The following is a 17,589-nucleotide window of genomic DNA, read 5'->3' on the forward strand; positions in this document are numbered from 1 at the left end:
CCACCCCCCCCACACACACACACCCCAAACCCCCCACACACACCCCACCCCCCACCAAACCCCCCCCCACACCCCACCAAACCAGAACCAACAACAACAACAGTCACAACACGAAAACACGCCCACTCTTCGACAGCTCGCGGGGGGGTGGGGGGAGCGGGGGCGGGGCCAGGACCTCCGGCCGGCCGGTGTAATGACGTCAGCCTGACCCCTCCCCCCCCCCCTCGGTGCGCGCCGGGATACTGGAGGACTCCTCGGTCCTCCAGCCCCTCACTCTTTTGCCTTCCGCCTGGCGAAAGTGGCCGCCGTGTGTCTGCCTGGTGGCGGCTGCTCTCCTTTCTCTCTTTCTCTCTCTCTCTCTCTCTCCCTTTCTCTCTCTCTCCCTCCCTCCTTTTTCTTCTTCTTCTTCTCCTTCTTCTTCTTCCTCTCCACCACCGCTAAACCCCTCTCTCTCTCTCTGTGTGTGTGTGTGTGGGGGGGGTTTTCTGCGGCTGCTTTGCGGGGTTATTTGTGCCGATCTCTCTGTGTCTCTCTCTCTCTGTGTCTCTCTCTCTGTCCTCTTGGGCTGTGTCTGTAACATGGCTACATGATTGAGGGGAATGAGTGCCAGGGACAAGGCCGGCCTCCTCCTCCTCCTCCTCCCGCCGCCGCCGCCGCCCTTGTCTGAGACCGAGGGACCGTCCCAAACACTCGCCACTTTACAAGGTTTGGACCTTTCGCTGTTTTTTTTTTGTTGATGCCATTGTTTTCTTCAGAGCTGCCGTTTCGGATCCGCCCCTCTCTCTCCGGTTTGCGAGGGGTTTTCTTCATCATCTTTCCTCCCTCCCCTCCTCCCTCCCTCTCATCCTCCTCCTCCTCTCCTCCCCCCCCCCACGCTCCCCCTCCTCCAAGCCAACCCCTCCCCACTCCAAGCCCCCTCCCCCCAAACCCCCCTCTACCCCCAAGGCCCCCCTCCCCCCAAACCCCCAAGCCCCCCTCCCCCACCCCCCAAGCCCCCTCACCCCCAAGGCCCCCCTCCCCCCAAACCCCCCAAGCCCCCCTCCCCCCACGCCCCTCTACCCCAAGCCCCCTCTACCCCAAGGCCCCCTCCCCCAAGCCCCCCCCCACCCCCAAGCCCCCCTCTACCCACAGGCCCCCTCTACCCCAAGCCCCCCTCCCCCAACCCTCCCTCTACCCCCAAGGGCCCCCCAAGCCCCCCCTCCTCCCCCTCCCCTCTCCAAGCCCCCCCTTCCAAGTACCCCCTCTTCCTTCCCATCCCCGCTCCCCCCCCTCTGTCTCATTCGAGCTCTTCGCTTCTCCCCCCCCCCCCCCTCCTCCCCCCCCCCCCCTCCCCCTCCATCATCCTCACTCCCCCCCCTCCCCTCCACCACCATCATCCTCACTCCCCCCCCCTCCCCCTCCATCATCCTCACTCCCCCCCCTCCTCCTCCACCACCATCATCCTCACTCCCCCCCCCCCCTCCCCCCATCATCCTCACTCCCCCCCCCCCTCCCCCCCATCATCCTCACTCCCCCCCTCCTCCTCCACCACCATCATCCTCACTCCCCCCCCTCCCCCTCCACCACCATCATCCTCACTCCCCCTCCCCCCCCTCCTCCTCCTCCATCATCCTCACTCCCCCCCCTCCTCCTCCTCCATCATCCTCACTCCCCCCCCTCCTCCTCCTCCATCATCCTCACTCCTCCCCATCTCCTCCTCCCCCCTCTCCCTTTCTCTCCCGGGGAGGGGGGGGGAGGGGGGCGGTGTTTATTTTTTTTTGCAGAGTTCCCAGGCCCGGGGTGGGGGTGGGGGTGGGGGGGCGGTGCTCCTCTCTGGCAAACAGTCAGTGTGATCAGCGGCATTCCCGGGTATTAATTAATACCCACTCCCCCCCCCCCCCCCCCCCACCTCCTCCCCGTCACCCCGGGTCCAACTCCCCGACGCTTTGTACATGTATCTCGGATTTTCACGCTGCGGCATCTTTTTTTTTCTCTCTCCCACACCCTCCCCGGGGTATGGGGCAGCACCAGTCAATCCTACCCCGGGAGAAAGGGGGGGGAGGGGGTGGGAGAGGGGGGGAGGGTGGGGGAGGGGGGGAGGAGTGGGGGAGGGTGTGGGGAGGGGGGGGAGGAGTGGGGGGGAGGGGTGGGAGAGTGGGGGGAGGGGGTGGGAGTGGGGGGGAGGGGGTGGGAGAGGGGGGGGAGGGGTGGGAGAGTGGGGGAGGGAGTGGGGGGGAGGGAGTGGGGGGGTGTACAGTATTGACCCTCTCACCAATAAGCGATATTAGTAATCGATACCGCCCTCTCGGTCCACTCTGCACACAACACAACACACACAACACACACACACACAACGTGCAGCAACTTTCATCTGATCCTCATGGACAGTGGGTGGGTGTTGGGATGGACGACGACAGAAAAAATCCCCAATAAATGTCAACCTTAATAATCCACAGCGTTCCGTTTGTGCCGCTGTCTTTATTTTGTGTGTGGCTTTTTTTTTAAAAAAAAAGAGAAGAAGAAGAAAGACCCTTCAGCGAAACCTGTTAATCTAACAAACTATTCTTGACGATGGTGGGGATTTATTTATCCGCCAGAGAACTGATTGAATTTTAATGAACAGTTAAGTTGCCTTTGCGATTGAGCTCTTTCTATGTCGAGGGTTGTTTTTTTTTTTGGGGTCAAATTGCAACCAGGGCATCATTTGGGTTTTTTTTTATTTCCTGGTGTCTAATGTCAATCTGGGCAGCAGACTGGGTGGGGGGGTGGGGGGGTTTATTCCTGAGTTTGAGAAGCTCAGGTGGTATGCTGGCTGCTGGCACCAGGTTCAACATGTTTACCCCAACTGGTTTTGTTTTCAATTTGCTGAAAAGCAATAAGATCTGGAAAGGAGAAAAGCAGCAGTCGCCTTTACTGCCGCCTGCTGACCTGATAGATCAAGGAAAACATTCAACTCCCTCAGACTCAGAGAGAGCGACATTGCGTGCACAACCATAAATGGTACATGAAAGAGGCTTTAATGCATATACACTACAAGGTAGAGAGAGAAAATACATCAGGCGCTTACTCTGTTGTTGTGCGTTCTATGATGGCGCAAGGGTGTTGTTGTTTTTCTCTCTATCCCGTCTTTGTAAATTAAGCTTGTGTATGTATTCTCTATATCTTGTAAGTATACGTTCAGGTGGCACAAATGGTGTTGGGAGTATCAGTCTGCATCACTAGAAATGGGGAGCTGAAATAAGTCCATCTGGATTGTAAGGATATAGTTAAAATTGTATATGTGTGTATATAAAGAAGCGAGTGAGAATACACACACAAGTATATGTTCATCTGAATTCACACCCCATCTTAGCGATCAAGGTAAGGGAATACACGCTTATCCAGAAACCCTTTCCACACTTCCAAGAGGAGACTTTCATCAGAGGTTTAGCAGGCAAACAATTAGTCAGGCAAGTCGCTTTGTAAAACAGGCATTCAACTCACCAGGCAATGTAGTTTGACAGTCAAGCAGCCAGAGATGAGCATGTCCACAAGGGATCCCAGACAGGAAATCAATGAGGAATCTCAGACAGAGAGATACAGTTAGGTAGATAAGAAAGACTCACTGAGTTCAACAGTCAGGTATCCTTGATAATTTGTCAGTTTTATGTCCTGGACAGATTTTGACTCAGATAAGACAGAAAACAGGACTGACTGATGCACAAAATAGGCAAACAGAAATTACTTTCAATGGTTGGATATTTCTAGATTTGTACCTAACTGCAGTCTATTTCAAATAGACAGGCGCACAAATGTGTTAGAATAGGTAATTATGGAAACTGGATAGTCAATCGGACTTTATTAAAAAGTGTAGCACTTGCATGGTCAGTCAGATGACCAAGAAACAAGTAGATGGCTAGACAAATAGCTCTGGCACCTGGACCAGACAGTCAATTCAAGGAGAGGAGGTTAACATACTGCAAAGATATGTAAAGTACACCAAAATTGACTTCATAGATTGCTGAACAAACTGGTGAAGTAGGCAAGACTGAGCAAATTAAGTAGATAATATGGACCAGTTAATGGGCTAACTGGCTGATTGGCTAGTGACTGGGTTCATAAATAGTAAACCTATTTTTTAAAAAAAGAAGCAGGAACAATGGAAGATTAAAGGTAAATCAATGGAAAGAAAGAGCGAGGGAACAAATGCACTAAAAACTAGAAGATGCTGGACAATGGGAGTGAAGAAATTCAATTCAATAGAGGTGTTCAATTGATGTATACTTAAACTGGGCTTTGCTTCCTATCCGGTATTTTTATACTGCATTATATGAAATTAAATTTTACTGATGCTGCTTATTTTCTTTACTGCTGTTGGGTGATGAATCAAAATGATTAGATATTTATTTTTTGTGACTCTTGGTGTGCATTTTTGCAACTTTCTTTTCCATTCACTTTCATAAAAATAATTTTAAATTCCGAATAAAAGAACATTGATCAAACCCAAGTCTGTCAGCGTATTGATGTGAATTTTAGTTTTTAAGAAGCCAGTGGAAACTTAACATGTTTTTCTTGATCAGTACAAACACTTGAATATTCAAGAGCAAACTCCTAGAGTTTGGGATCTCCATGGAATCTTCCTGTCTGCATTGGGGACTTCACAGAGCTGCAAAAGATCTCATTGTGAGAGCCAATAAGCAGAAACAGTGGACATCCATTAAGGAACTGTGGAGGTTAATATCTTTGTCAGGGATTTAATGCAATCATACATGCGGGCAATGCATTTTATTTTTCAATACATTACAAAGGTTAGAATAGCTAACTTTTCCCCTCTTTCTGTGGTGATGGGGTTGTGTTTTATCAGTTTCAAAAATAAATACCTACTGTAAACATTTTCATCTAGTGCTGTTGTTTTTCTTATTTGGGATTCAAAGGTTATATTCAAAATGTTGAATATAATGCAGGGCGTCAGAAGTGTGAGCAAATTTTGGATGGTGAATTGCAAAAGAATTCATCAGCCCCCATCAGCCACATCAACTGTTGAGTTGCAGATTGAAATTTCAGATTCCCTTTATCACATTTCCCCAGATAGCTCTTGCATGTTTATCCAATGAGTAGCAGAGCGAGACAGTGTTTGCTGGTGCCATGTGTGTACTGAGTGAGCTGATCTCTGCTGGGGAGATCCTGTTGTCGGGTGATCAAAATGGCCTTCGTGCTCTGGGTTAGGCAAAGAGGAAGATAAACCAAGGTTTCCTTTCTCTGTCGCTGTCCTGTTTATAGCAGAAGTCCTTTAGATGCAAATGAGGATAGAATCATGATCACTTATGATTTCCCCCACCCCCACCCTAGATCAAATAGCAGGGTGATACTCACTGTCTAAGTTCACATATGAAAAAATACTCGTTGGTGAGTTATCACCATAGAACCATACCAGTAGTCAGAAAAGTTCTAGCAAGGGAGGGGTAGGGAGAACATTTGTGAAAAAAACTCAGATTCTTGAAAAGCTCCTCCGATGGCTTACACCAACAACAACAAATTACACTTAGATAACGCCCTTCACGTCGGAAAGATGTCCCAGGGCACTGGACAGTTGAGGGCTTTGGGGCCCGAGCTTACTCACCATTGTGAAACACTGAGCTATCTAGATCTGCTCGGCCCAGATTCAATTTGTGGCCTGTGCTGAGTTTGCATTCTCCAGGAGTAAAGAGTATAGGAACTATTCTGCAGGAGATTTATTGGAGGGAGCAGAGCCTAAAAGCTCTGAGACTGAAACTGTGTCCCAATGTCACCAAAACATACGGTCATTATTGACTATTGTGTTAAACTTTTTAAAGATTAAACTTTTAATATGTGCTTTATAAAAATAAAGTTGAAACTTGGCTAAAGAAATCGTTTGAAATAAAATGTCTACAAAACAATCCGCCTTACGCTCTGTTAGCTCAGTGTTACTTGTGACCTTTACAGGAGATAAGAGTCCAATATCTTTCTGACAGTACATTAAAAACTACTTCAGCCACAGATAACGCAGGTTATTAATGCCTGAAAATCAGGAAGCAGCATTGTTCTGCTGTTTCATTACAGACTCCATTTATGGAGGTGGAGTTGGCTTCATGTCATGTATGGCACTTTGCCAGAGCCTCTCACATGAGGACCTGCATTAAGCAGTTGGTGTTGTGTAAACATGGCATGCAGCATTGGACTTGGACCTCTAAAAAATCAAGGTGGCTGGCATATCACAAGTTGTCCTGTGTAGCTTCTTCTATCACCCTGAAAGCAGATATCTGTTGTCCGAAACTCTGAGGTTTTGGACAGCTGGAAAGAGGTACTTCGACTTTGGGTGTGTGAACACATGCTCACATATCTAGGGCTTGCTTTCATCCTTGATTGAGATGCAGAGAGGTAAGCAGCTGTTGCTGAAGCTCCGCAGTTCTAACTGGTGGACCCACAGCTCAATCGGAAAGAATGTGTCTGGGCTGTGGGCAGAAGGATGGTTGTACTGCTGTCACGTATTTTATGCTGAATTGTGCTGCTCACTAAGAGGCTTGCACAGTTCTCTGCTATACACCTAGTAAGGGCTCAAACCTTTGCTTGTCAGATGACTGAAGAATAACTAGTGACTTATAACTTCCATGGCAATTCCATAAGTGCCATGCATATGTGGAACTTGGTCTCGTTTGGATATTCTTAAGCCTTACGGTTTCCGCGTGTGTGTCAAGACACCTGGCTGACCAAAGAAAATCAATTTCTGTCTTGTTTTTCAGGTTACACAAGTTGGGGGAGTTTATCCCAGCCAGGAATGGAAGTGGAGCTGACTGAATTCCCTCAGGAATTTCAGTAACCTTATCAACTCTGTGCAGATTCTCCAGTTCCATATTCCCAGAGCAGGTATAGTTCAGTACTGAAGACTTGACTGTGCTTGTAATGAGGGCTTTGTGCTTTAGGACTTCGGGTACAGTTATATAACAATAATATAATAACCCTTACTTTTGATATAGTGCTTTTCACATCTTCTAGACATCTCAAAGCGCTTCACAGAATTCAACAGTAAAGTGAATTGACTGTATATTTGTGGGTGAAAGTTTCATAACCTGTGAGATGACCTTATCTGTAATGCGTTTCATAACCTGTGAGATGACCTTATCTGTAATGGGTTGATTATTTATAATTTTAATACGGTCATTGTTTCTCATTGAACATGAGGAGAAATTTCCAATAATATCAGAAATGTCTTTTCTTACTTTTTACAGGAATGATGAGTCAAAGATGTAAATTGTTCTAAATCACTATTGATAAGTAAACCGACAAATATATCAACGCAGGAGTACACTAGACACACGTTCCACCTTGGGATCCCAATGCATTACAGTTTGTGCTGACAGATTGCTTTTTGGGAAACCTTAAATTGCGTAGTACATGCTGACAGACCTCTCACTTAGAAACTAGGTTATCCTTTCCTTGAGTATGTGAACAGACTGCCAATGAGAAATCCTCTACTTTGCAGTCTGCGTTGTGACTTCAAATTGGGAAACCCTAGATATTAAAAAATCTGTGCTGAGCTTTCTTTCCTCCCTTATTCCTCCTTCTCCACCCTCACTCCCCTCCTCCAAAATAGCTTGGAAAGCCTGAGGCAATATTGTGCACCATGGACATATTGCTGGCAAGCTTGAGATATCGCAGTTTGGATACAGTCATCCTTAGTTACCATAGATATTATGATAGTCACAGTACTTGCTGACAGAACCTCATATGGGAATCCTCTAAGTATCACAGTGCAATATTCATCATGTCATAGAGATATCCTTGGAGGTAGAAAATATGCTTTTATAAAATACCGGAAAGCCATAGTATTACATTTTTTGCTCTGAACCCTTCATTAGGAAACGTCATGTAGGTATTGATAATACTCCTTGTTCGGAATTTCTAGATTACGTGCAGTGAGGTGACTGTCCTCTTGAGAACAAATGTAGGCGTGTTCGTATATTGGTAATCAGCATTTGTGACACTTAATACAAGTTCATGACCCTAATTATTGTACCATCTGTAAAGAGTCTTGCCCCAAGATTGAACAGGATAGTCATCATAAGCAGTGTTGTTAATGCCTTGAAGCTACTTGTGGTGTTAAATTTTCTTGGATTGAGAAACTGGCCCTGGGTTTTCAGACTCTTATTCTCTTTTCCACCTGAAAGAATCAGACCAATCTGATTTCTAATAATAATAATCCTTGCATTTAATATAGTGCCTTAACACGTCATTGAGACTTCTCAAAGCGCTTCACAAAATATCATTTAAAGTGGATTGACTATATTTTGTGGGTGAAATGTGGCAGCCAATTGTACGCAGCAGTATCCCACACACTACCCAGTGGTGGATTAAGTGACCAAATGTTTTTTTTTGGGTGGGGAATTATTACTCTAGGAAAGCAATCTGCTTTCAATCGACTAACAACTGGGTTCCAGGTAAACAGGGGCATGTGAAGTAAGGACACTTGCCTAAAGTTTTGCACTGCCCGAGAATCAAACCCAGATCCTCTAGTTTGTGAGGCAAGCGTGCTAACCACGGAACTTCACGTCCTGTATGATTTCTGACACGCGTTGTGTATTTCATTACATTTGCACAAAGGCCTGTACCTCTGTACTTGACTTTTCAGACCAAGGTTGTCAAGTGCATATCCTGTTTGCAAGGTCACATTTGATTGCAAATCATTTCTCCCCAAAAACATTGTATTTAAATTAGCAAAACTATTGTTGATTTAAATTTGAACTTGCCTTAGCGTCAGTACTGATTCAGCCATGTTGCAATGTAACCTGAGGATACTTCCAGTTTTATAGCAAGAATCTGCAATTACTGCTAGTTTTATAGCATATAGTCTATAGTTACCACTAGTTTTATAGCAAGAATCTGCATTTACTGCTAGTTTTATAGCATATAGTCTATAGTTACCACTAGTTTTATAGCAAGAATCTGCAATTACTGCTAGTTTTATAGCATATAGTCTATAGTTACCACTAGTTTTATAGCACAGATTCTGTAATTACCATATTAGCATTCAGCACAGAGGCTGCAGTTTTCCATCACCGTGAGACCAAATAACATATTAGTCTACAATTCTTCTATAATATAATAGGGGTCCAGTATCCTGGTTTCAATGTCTCTGAATATAAATCTGGCTTTCATCCAGATGTCAACATATTTCATCTGCTCCATTGTTGAGATCTGATCCCAGGTCAAATGTAATCTGTGCAAAGCACAGTATTCATGTTAATAGATGGTAAGAATTATTAACTATTCAAAGGATAGGTTCTGCAAATTTGGTTCTTTATTAAAAAAAAATTGGCTCTAAAATAATAGGATAGAGAGGGCAGCCTCAGTACTGATACTAGTACAAGTCTTAATTGAAGGTAATGAAATATTTGTGACTGATGGATGCCAAACCTTTACTGTAAATGATCAGATCAGTCCAGTCTCCTCAAGGTGAAAAGGCCTTTACATAATAATAAACCTTGCATTTGATGTAGTGTCTTATCACGTCGTTGAGACATCTCAAAGAGCTTCTCAGCATCTACTGTAAAGTGAATTGACTGTATATTTTGTGAGTGAAATGCAGCAGCCAATTGCGCACAGCAGTCTCCCACAAATAGACGTGTTTATTATTATAATAATAAATATCATTATTCCCCTAAAAAGGAGATGTGTACTGGCTACTTTGTGCTGGGTTGAGTCCAGAGGGAATGAAACAAAGTAATTTTTGATTATATTCTCTATATTACAGGTGACTTGGCACACAAATCTAGTGTAAAGAATGATAATCAATATATCCTTCAGGTCAAACTGCGTTTCTGTTTTTGGTGCATGCGTGGGTTGCCTCAGTTTTTCACGGTCTAGATATTTTAATGACAGATTACATCTTGAGCAAGCTTCTCGATTGTAGTAAGTTGTACATTTTGCTGCCGTGCCTTGTTGTTAATTGGTTGGGTGTTCTGTTCTCTATGCTCAGGGTGACGTGCTGACACTGTGCTACACAGGAGGATGGGAAAAAGGCGGTGCCTTCAAGTGGAGCCAACGCTCGAACAGAAGATAGCAGCCGGGTGCTGCGGAGTGAAGAAACCCAAACTATCGGGGAGCAATGTGCACAACCAACTGAACCACCCCGGGACAGTCCTAGGTTGCGGCTCTGTGGCCGGCCTGCAGTCTGGAACAGCCCTGGGGAATCACCACAATCACAGCCAAAACCACAACTATAGCCAAAACCATTGCGAGAGGAACAACAGGGAGAGCAATGGGAATGTGAACTCTTTGAACTCTACACTTAACCCTATGACGGGACTGACCACAGTAGGAAGCCGGCCGAATGGGACCGGGCTCAGCGGGACCAGTGGAGTGAATGTGAGGAAGCTGGTGGTGACTGCAGAGATGTGCTGCTACTGCTTTGATGTGTTGTACTGTCACCTTTATGGATTCCCACTGCCCCGATCACCCAGGTTCACCAATGACCCATAGTGAGTACTGCACGATAAGGATAGTCGATGTACCAGCCTTTGTAGAGAGGAGCAAACACTTTCTTTCCATTGATGCTTCCCATTGCAGGGGCATTAGTGAAGAGTGAGGGTAAGTCCCCTCATGACATATAAACAAAGAGGTTAAGAAAATACAAACTCAGACAGAACGCTGTGCTTTCACCTCAGGGATCTAGGCTTGAATCTAATCCTGACAGACGGGATGAAGGCCTCCTCTCTCTGATGGAGCCTGGATAGTGCAGTGGGTTGGAACACTGTTCTTTTATCAGACTGATGGCATAGCCCATTGATCGTGCTAACAGCTCTGTTTCTCTCATTCCCTATATGGGAAGAACCTGATCTTGAGCAGTCTCTTAAGGGAGATGTTAAATGAGACAGCCCCTCGACTGCTGTTATTCAGGTCCTTTCAACTCGTTTGATGTGTTCCGTGTTCCTGGGACAAAATAATTGCTGTCTCAATCAGATATGCTGCTTTAAATCATAGTGCCATGGGGGTTTGGCATTGATGCCATTTGTAGGCATTGCAGTGACTGATACTGACAACGTTTACATGCAGTGACCCTCACCAAAGCCTTAAGCCACAGTGCAGTGACCAGAACCAGCACCATTTGAAGCTCCTGCTGCGAGTCTGACAACGAATGACATTTTGGAGCGTGATTCAACCTGGGTATTCAACCTGGGTGGCTTCCCGAGTAGATATTCAGAGGTGGGGAATCAGAGGTACACAGCTTACAAAATACACAGTCACTACACTTTAAAGTAAATCCTGTGAACGCTTTGAGATATTTTCTAGACGTGAAGGGCTCTATTAAATACAGGTAATATCACTACTATAGTACTACTGACTCGGTTAGCATCCTGTGCTACCTGGCAGCTGGTTACAAGGACATTGGTGGCAATCCAACAACAGGTTATGGTAGAGGCAGGAAAACATTGAGCAATCAAAAGGATAACTTACTTTGAATTAATTAGGTTGAGAAAAGATGCATCATTAGGGAAGCCCAGCAGGAGCTCTGAACCACAGCTGTGTTGCATTGAACCACTACCTGAGCTGCCAATGAGTTTTTAAAAAAGAAATCAAATTGATGAGATGAGCTTGACACTGATGCTTCTGCCTGGTTTATAATGGCAAGTGAAAGATACAGCAGCAAAAAAAGTAACCTGTGGGCAGGTTGTAAGCAGGGAGGCTTGTAACGCTGTTGGGGAAACAGCAGAATAAATATGGTGGTTTTTACCATCAGGAGGGAGAGAGCTGGAAAACCTTTTAATTAAACAGGACAAATGGATATAAATAGCAGCAAGAAAACCTTTCCTGTTCTGCTTGTCCTTAGCGCGATGAGTGTAAAATTTACGACTATAAAATGGTCTCCGAATGTTGGTAATGAGTCGTTGACATTGGTAATGGCTCATTGACATGTCAGACGCTCTCATTCATGCTTTAAGGCACAATAATGGATGTCAGGAGTTTGTTTGAATCTAGACTTAACTCCTTGTGTGTGTTGTGCATTGCAAGATTTGATTCTTCAAAACCAATAATTATCAATAATAATAATCGTTGCATTTGATATAACTCCTTATCACCGTTGTGTATCAATGAGATTGGTTGCTTGCGTAAAGTGGATTTAAGTTATTCTTTTAGAATGACTGGAAAAAGATGAATCATAGTTTCTTGTGCTTCTTCAAACCTGATCTTAGACTCCCCGTTGTTAAAATCCCTGTAGCAGATCTTGCTGAGTGTCTGCAAGAAGGAGAATCATTTGTGAATGGTTTGGGGTATTTTCACAAAAAGAAGGGCAGAAGCATCGGCTCTTCTTATTAGTAATCAAATCATTTTCTGGCGCAGTCCCACATTTGTGATGAACTGTATATCCCACTCCTCTTCATGACATAGTTATTCTGTTTGTCACTGAAATGTGGCTGCTTGTTCTCCCTCGGATGACTGGATCAAATTGATGTCTACTTGTCCTTGTAAAACTGCTGAAACAGTTTATATTTATTTGACTGCGCATTTTGTTGGGGAGGAGAAACATGTTGTGTCTTTCCTTATTTTTCCTGCTGTAATTTGCCTGAGGAGCTTAGCTTGCCTAGCAGAGCATACAGTACAAGCAATTGCTGCCAAGTCTTTCACTGCCAGTGCTGCTCCACAGCTATGTCTGCAGTGAATCTAAAAGAGTGACCCCGTGGATGACTGTGGCTAATTTTCTCTTCCTCCTTCCAGGGAATTGTTTGGTGTCTTCTTGGCATCTCCCTCTGGCGGCAGAATTGAATCAGGAACTGACAGATCACATAATCAGAGCACAACTAGAATATTCCAGTTCCCAAAATATCTAATATTAACCCTATAATAATATCTGTGACCCAATGTCTTAGGCTCAGGACTAATCCCAGGAATATCTGTACAACCACTTTCTTCCCAGAATACCCAGGTTCTAGGATATCCCAATTTACATGGAGCATCCGGTGTGTAGCAGTAATTCCAGAATAATCAAGATTATAATAATGTTATTCATAATAATAATTCTTGCATTTGATATAGCGTCTTATCAAGTCTTCAAGACGTCTTAAGTGCTTCCCGGAATATTCTGTAAAGTGAATTGACTGGGAATATCACATGACTGAACTGTCCATGGTAACTTTGGGCTGACCGCAGAATAGCTTCCTATCCCCTTTATAAAACAATGGGTAAAGTACAAAGTCTTGCATCGGGTGTTTATATCTGTACAGGCTATTGGTTGGCGCATTGCATGATTCTATTATGTAGGAATGTCTGGCTTTGTGTTTTCTAGTCCACTGTTTGTAACATGGAAGATGGGCCGGGATAAACGCCTGCGAGGCTGCATTGGAACCTTCTCTGCCATGAACCTACATTCAGGACTCAGGGAATACACACTTACCAGGTATTATACAATATACAAATGTATCGCTAATGAAAGCGTGATGTCAACATGGAAGTGTATCTGATTGCCTCTTGAGCTTTATAGTTTGTGTGTGTATTTGACGATTGGTGAAAGCACCCGTAGAGACCTATATGTCTATTTTGCTTCAGTTTCAAAAGTAAGCCGTAAGATAGAAATTTCTCTTTTTTTTAAAACTCTGATCTTGGATATCACACTCATATCCAAATTCCCAAGATTTCCCATTATAAGTGGGAAGCATTCCATCAGCTTTGTGAACGTTGCAGCCTAATCCTCTTTGCCTAGAGTGATTTGATTAATCTGATCTGCCAGCACATGTGACCCCATCTTTGACTAGTTCTTTGACCTTTCTTTCTCTCTCTTCACAGTGCCCTTAAAGACAGCCGATTCCCCCCACTGACACGAGAGGAACTGCCCAAACTCTTCTGCTCTGTTTCGTTGCTCACAAACTTCGAGGATGCCAGTGATTACCTGGACTGGGAGGTACTCTGCTTTAATCTGAGTGGTTGATTCAATTCAGTGAAATCAAAACTGCTTCTAATCATGAATTTTATACGTTTCCTGAATGTTCTGCTCCAGGTTTCCTCAAATGGCCTTTCCTCATGTGTGAGCATGGACACTGAATGATGGCAGGAGTTGCAACCATAGATGGAAATCAAAGTCAGTCTTAATCCGGCTTTACTCGATATCCACACAACATGGATTTTCAGTGACTGTAATCAGGAACAGGAACCTGTCTGATTTTTTTTCCTCTGCCCATTCCTAGCCTAGGTACAGACACGTGAGATCTAATGCAGTGACATCAGCCAAATCAGCAAAAACCTGTTAATGCATGGATGAGTGCTGCTCTTCACAGTGTACAGTATCAGATTTACTGAGCCTTTGTAGAGCCTTAGGCCATGTGTTAAACGTCTTACTGGATTGTTAAGCCAAAGATTGAAGAGCTGAACAGTAAAAGAAAATTGCAATGCAGCATCCAGTTAACCTTCCTCCCTGGCCATTCAGAATGACTGAGAATTGGCTGCTGTCACAGACTCTGTCCCCTGAGTGTGAATGAGTTCCACGTGACTGTCTTGCTCAGCTCTGACATCTGCGTAGACGATATTAACACTAGGAGGAAGTCACAGTTCCGGTCTAATTCAGAAGCTATTGTAATTACTAGCGATTTCTCACTGAATTTTAATTAAAAGTCAGACCAGTTGTACAATTATTTCCCCTCCCCCAATTTTTTCCATTCATCTCCATTCTCTCTGTCTTGCTTGATCATGATTCTCAGGCACTGTTCGTGTACTGATACTTTGCCCAAATGGCCTTCTCTTACGTAAGCCTAAACGTAGATGTTGCATTCCATCAGCACTATTTGACCATGCATCTGAACCTGATTCTATTCTCATCTGATGCACTTTTGCACCAGGAGTCACCGGATAGGGATTAGAAATAGGAATCCTGACTCCCAAGTGAAGCCCTCTCCCTCTCATTCCCCCCCAAACTGCCTCTTTCGCTTCTGGGAGCACTTGTCTAGTAATCGATAGGATGCAAACGTGTTATGCTCAACGCAGCCACTTGATGGTGATGTTGTGTTCAGTAAGTGTGATGTGTGCAGCACTCCTTCAAGCCATATTCCAAACCTTGCTGATAGTCTTCTGCTATTGTTTTATAACCTCAGCATATACTGATATTATCACTTTCTAACCCTGCCTTTTGCTCAGGTGTCCTTTTGAGGGGCATTAATGAGATGAAGTTCAGGCAGATCTATCTTTGTGGCCGGTGGGAAAAATACATCGAGGTGAATTGCCAATGAAAAGATAAATTAATGGTTTGATTTTTTTTTCAAAAATTGAAGTCAGTGACAGTCCACCGTCTCCCTCTTCCAGCACATTCACTGTGGTGTGAGTGTGTGTATGCAGTTGCGCACATAGGGGTGGGGGAAGAAACAACATCAAATAATGTCGGCGGTGACTGCTTATGTTGTGACGTCATTGTACGTGCAATGGCAGCACAGTCCTGCCTGTAGGAGGCAACCAGAAAGTGCTTCTAAATGTTTTCAATGATGTTATGACCATTTTACTAAGTTCTAACATATACTGGCTGTCTCTACTGGCGTTCCAAGCATTTCTCCTGCCAGAATATCCATTTCTAGGCTTAGCTGCACCAAGTAAAGAGTAGAATAGGGTGCTAAGCTTATGTTTTTTTGACAGTTAACGTTGTCAATTTCCCCCTCTAGGATATACAGGGCAAATTTTTTTCAGATCCTCCATATGAATGCGAACCTTTTTCCAGAAGTAAAACGTTCGGGGACAAAACTTCTTTCTGCCACTAGGTGTCATTTACTTCACCAGTCATTTGGATCTGATTGCAGAAAATAAAGTTAATTTGAAATATGTTTGAATTTATTTTCAGAATTTGATGCATGTTTTTTTCTGTTATTCTGAAGTTTGCTTAAAGAAGGGATGTGTGTCATAACTGTAAGTTTGTGGCTATATCCAGCACAAAGCCTTCACCCTCAATCAGTCGAAGTCCTTTCCTCACAGTAGCGTCTAGACAGATCTTCCTGCACAGACACACAGAACTAGCACGGCCATGATGTGTACCGTGTTCAGACATTTATCAGTATAATGCAGAGTTCTGCACATCGCTGATCTTCTCATACTCAGAAGCCTCTGACATTATTTCCAGTCAGCATATTGATAGCCAAGTTGTTGATGGCACAATGTACAGGAAGTGGCTCCAGACGAAGGCTGCTTTATAATTGCTGCCTTTTCAAGCAAACCCTTTTTCTGCTCTATAAACCATTGCACTAACTGAGGTTCAAAACTAGTCACTGGCAGCGGATGAATGTTCTCAGCTGTCACACACCTGGTACTGACAGTTCTCACAGAGTAAGGGATGGCTTGATGAGCGAACTCTACCTGTTATTGCTCATACATATCCATGAATTTGTGTCTAGGTGGGAGTACATGGGATTCGGATCGAGTTTGTAAATGAGAAGGGAGCGAAACGCACAGCAACGTACCTGCCTGAAGTGGCTAAGGAACAGGGTAGGTATGAAGTGTAGCCTACAACCCAAGGGCCGGAACCTCTTTGTTTCTCTATGTGCTTGTGTGGGTAGAGTTGCTGTGACTACCAGGATTTGACTTGGAAAAAGGTGATTAAAAACTGTGTGCTTCAATCTTTTTGGGGAGTGGTGGCGGGGTAGCTGGGCATGATGACCGAGTATACAACCTCACTAACACTGCTGTGGGTGTTTGTTTTGTAGACTGGGACCAGATTCAGACCATAGACTCTCTCCTGCGGAAAGGAGGTTACAAAGCTCCGATCTCAAATGAATTCAGGAAAGCAATCAAGCTCACCAGGTGAGTCATTTCCAGCAAGAAATGTTAATTGGCCGAAAAATGATCTGAGACACGTGTCACACTTATACAGACAGGTGAGACACATACCTGTACAGACACAAATGACAGATGAGACACTTGTATAGACGGACACCAATAAAGGGTGAAGCACATGTACGAAGCGACACACATGACGTGTGAGACTCGATTACATATACAGTCACTTGAGACGGGTGTCTGGGCGGAAAGAAATGAGGTTATCAGCGACCTTGTTAGCAGATTGCTCTTTCTTATCCCCAGGTACTGCAGTGAGAAAGTAACAATCAGCTATGCCGAGTACATGGCTTCACGACAACACTATTTTCAGAATGGCACCCTCCATGCTCCACCTCTCTACAATCATTACTCCTGACAACAGGCTGCATGATCAATCACGGGACTCCACCTACGACCTCATCGGGGGTGATGCCTCCTCCTCCTGGTCTAGTTACTTTTACTACTGCACTATTTTATGATGCTAGTTTCCGTTGCCAAGCAGGCCTTTGGTCACCGGCACCGTGGAAGGACTTGGCAACGGAATCCTGTGGCAAAACAGTAGAATATTTGGGGCGGGCGGGCGGGGGGGGAGGGTTGGGGGGTGGGAGACGTGATTTGTAAAGATTCTTTTTGTTTCTAAACTTGTTTACCTACGTTTGCCTTACTTTGGTAACTTGCAGAATCTCAGATGCAAGCTGCAGGTTTAGTACTGAGCCACCGATGATATGCGGCGCGATCTGTGTAGGCTGCTCGGACTCTCCGAACAGCGAATAGCACTTTCTCTCACCAGCTGTTTTCAGTCGCGCAAGTCGACGGGCACCACTGAAAACAAGG

At 44.7% G+C, this 17,589-nt stretch overlaps 1 protein-coding gene across 1 annotated transcript; it reads left to right on the forward strand.

Annotated features, from left to right (window-relative positions):
* The first annotated feature begins 437 nt into the window (after positions 1-437).
* On the forward strand, positions 438-17,327 carry LOC103191549 (AMMECR1-like protein). Its single transcript, XM_042339327.1, has 8 exons — positions 438-705; positions 6,720-6,843; positions 9,953-10,454; positions 13,259-13,369; positions 13,756-13,870; positions 16,335-16,425; positions 16,644-16,740; positions 17,020-17,327. Exons 3-8 carry the CDS (start codon positions 9,985-9,987, stop codon positions 17,129-17,131), a joined length of 996 nt encoding a protein of 331 aa, XP_042195261.1. The 5' UTR covers positions 438-705; positions 6,720-6,843; positions 9,953-9,984; the 3' UTR covers positions 17,132-17,327.
* The last annotated feature ends 262 nt before the right edge of the window (positions 17,328-17,589 follow it).

The sequence above is a fragment of the Callorhinchus milii genome, unplaced genomic scaffold (assembly GCF_018977255.1).
Source record: "Callorhinchus milii isolate IMCB2004 unplaced genomic scaffold, IMCB_Cmil_1.0 Scaffold11, whole genome shotgun sequence".
NCBI classification, from domain to species: Eukaryota; Metazoa; Chordata; class Chondrichthyes; order Chimaeriformes; family Callorhinchidae; genus Callorhinchus; species Callorhinchus milii.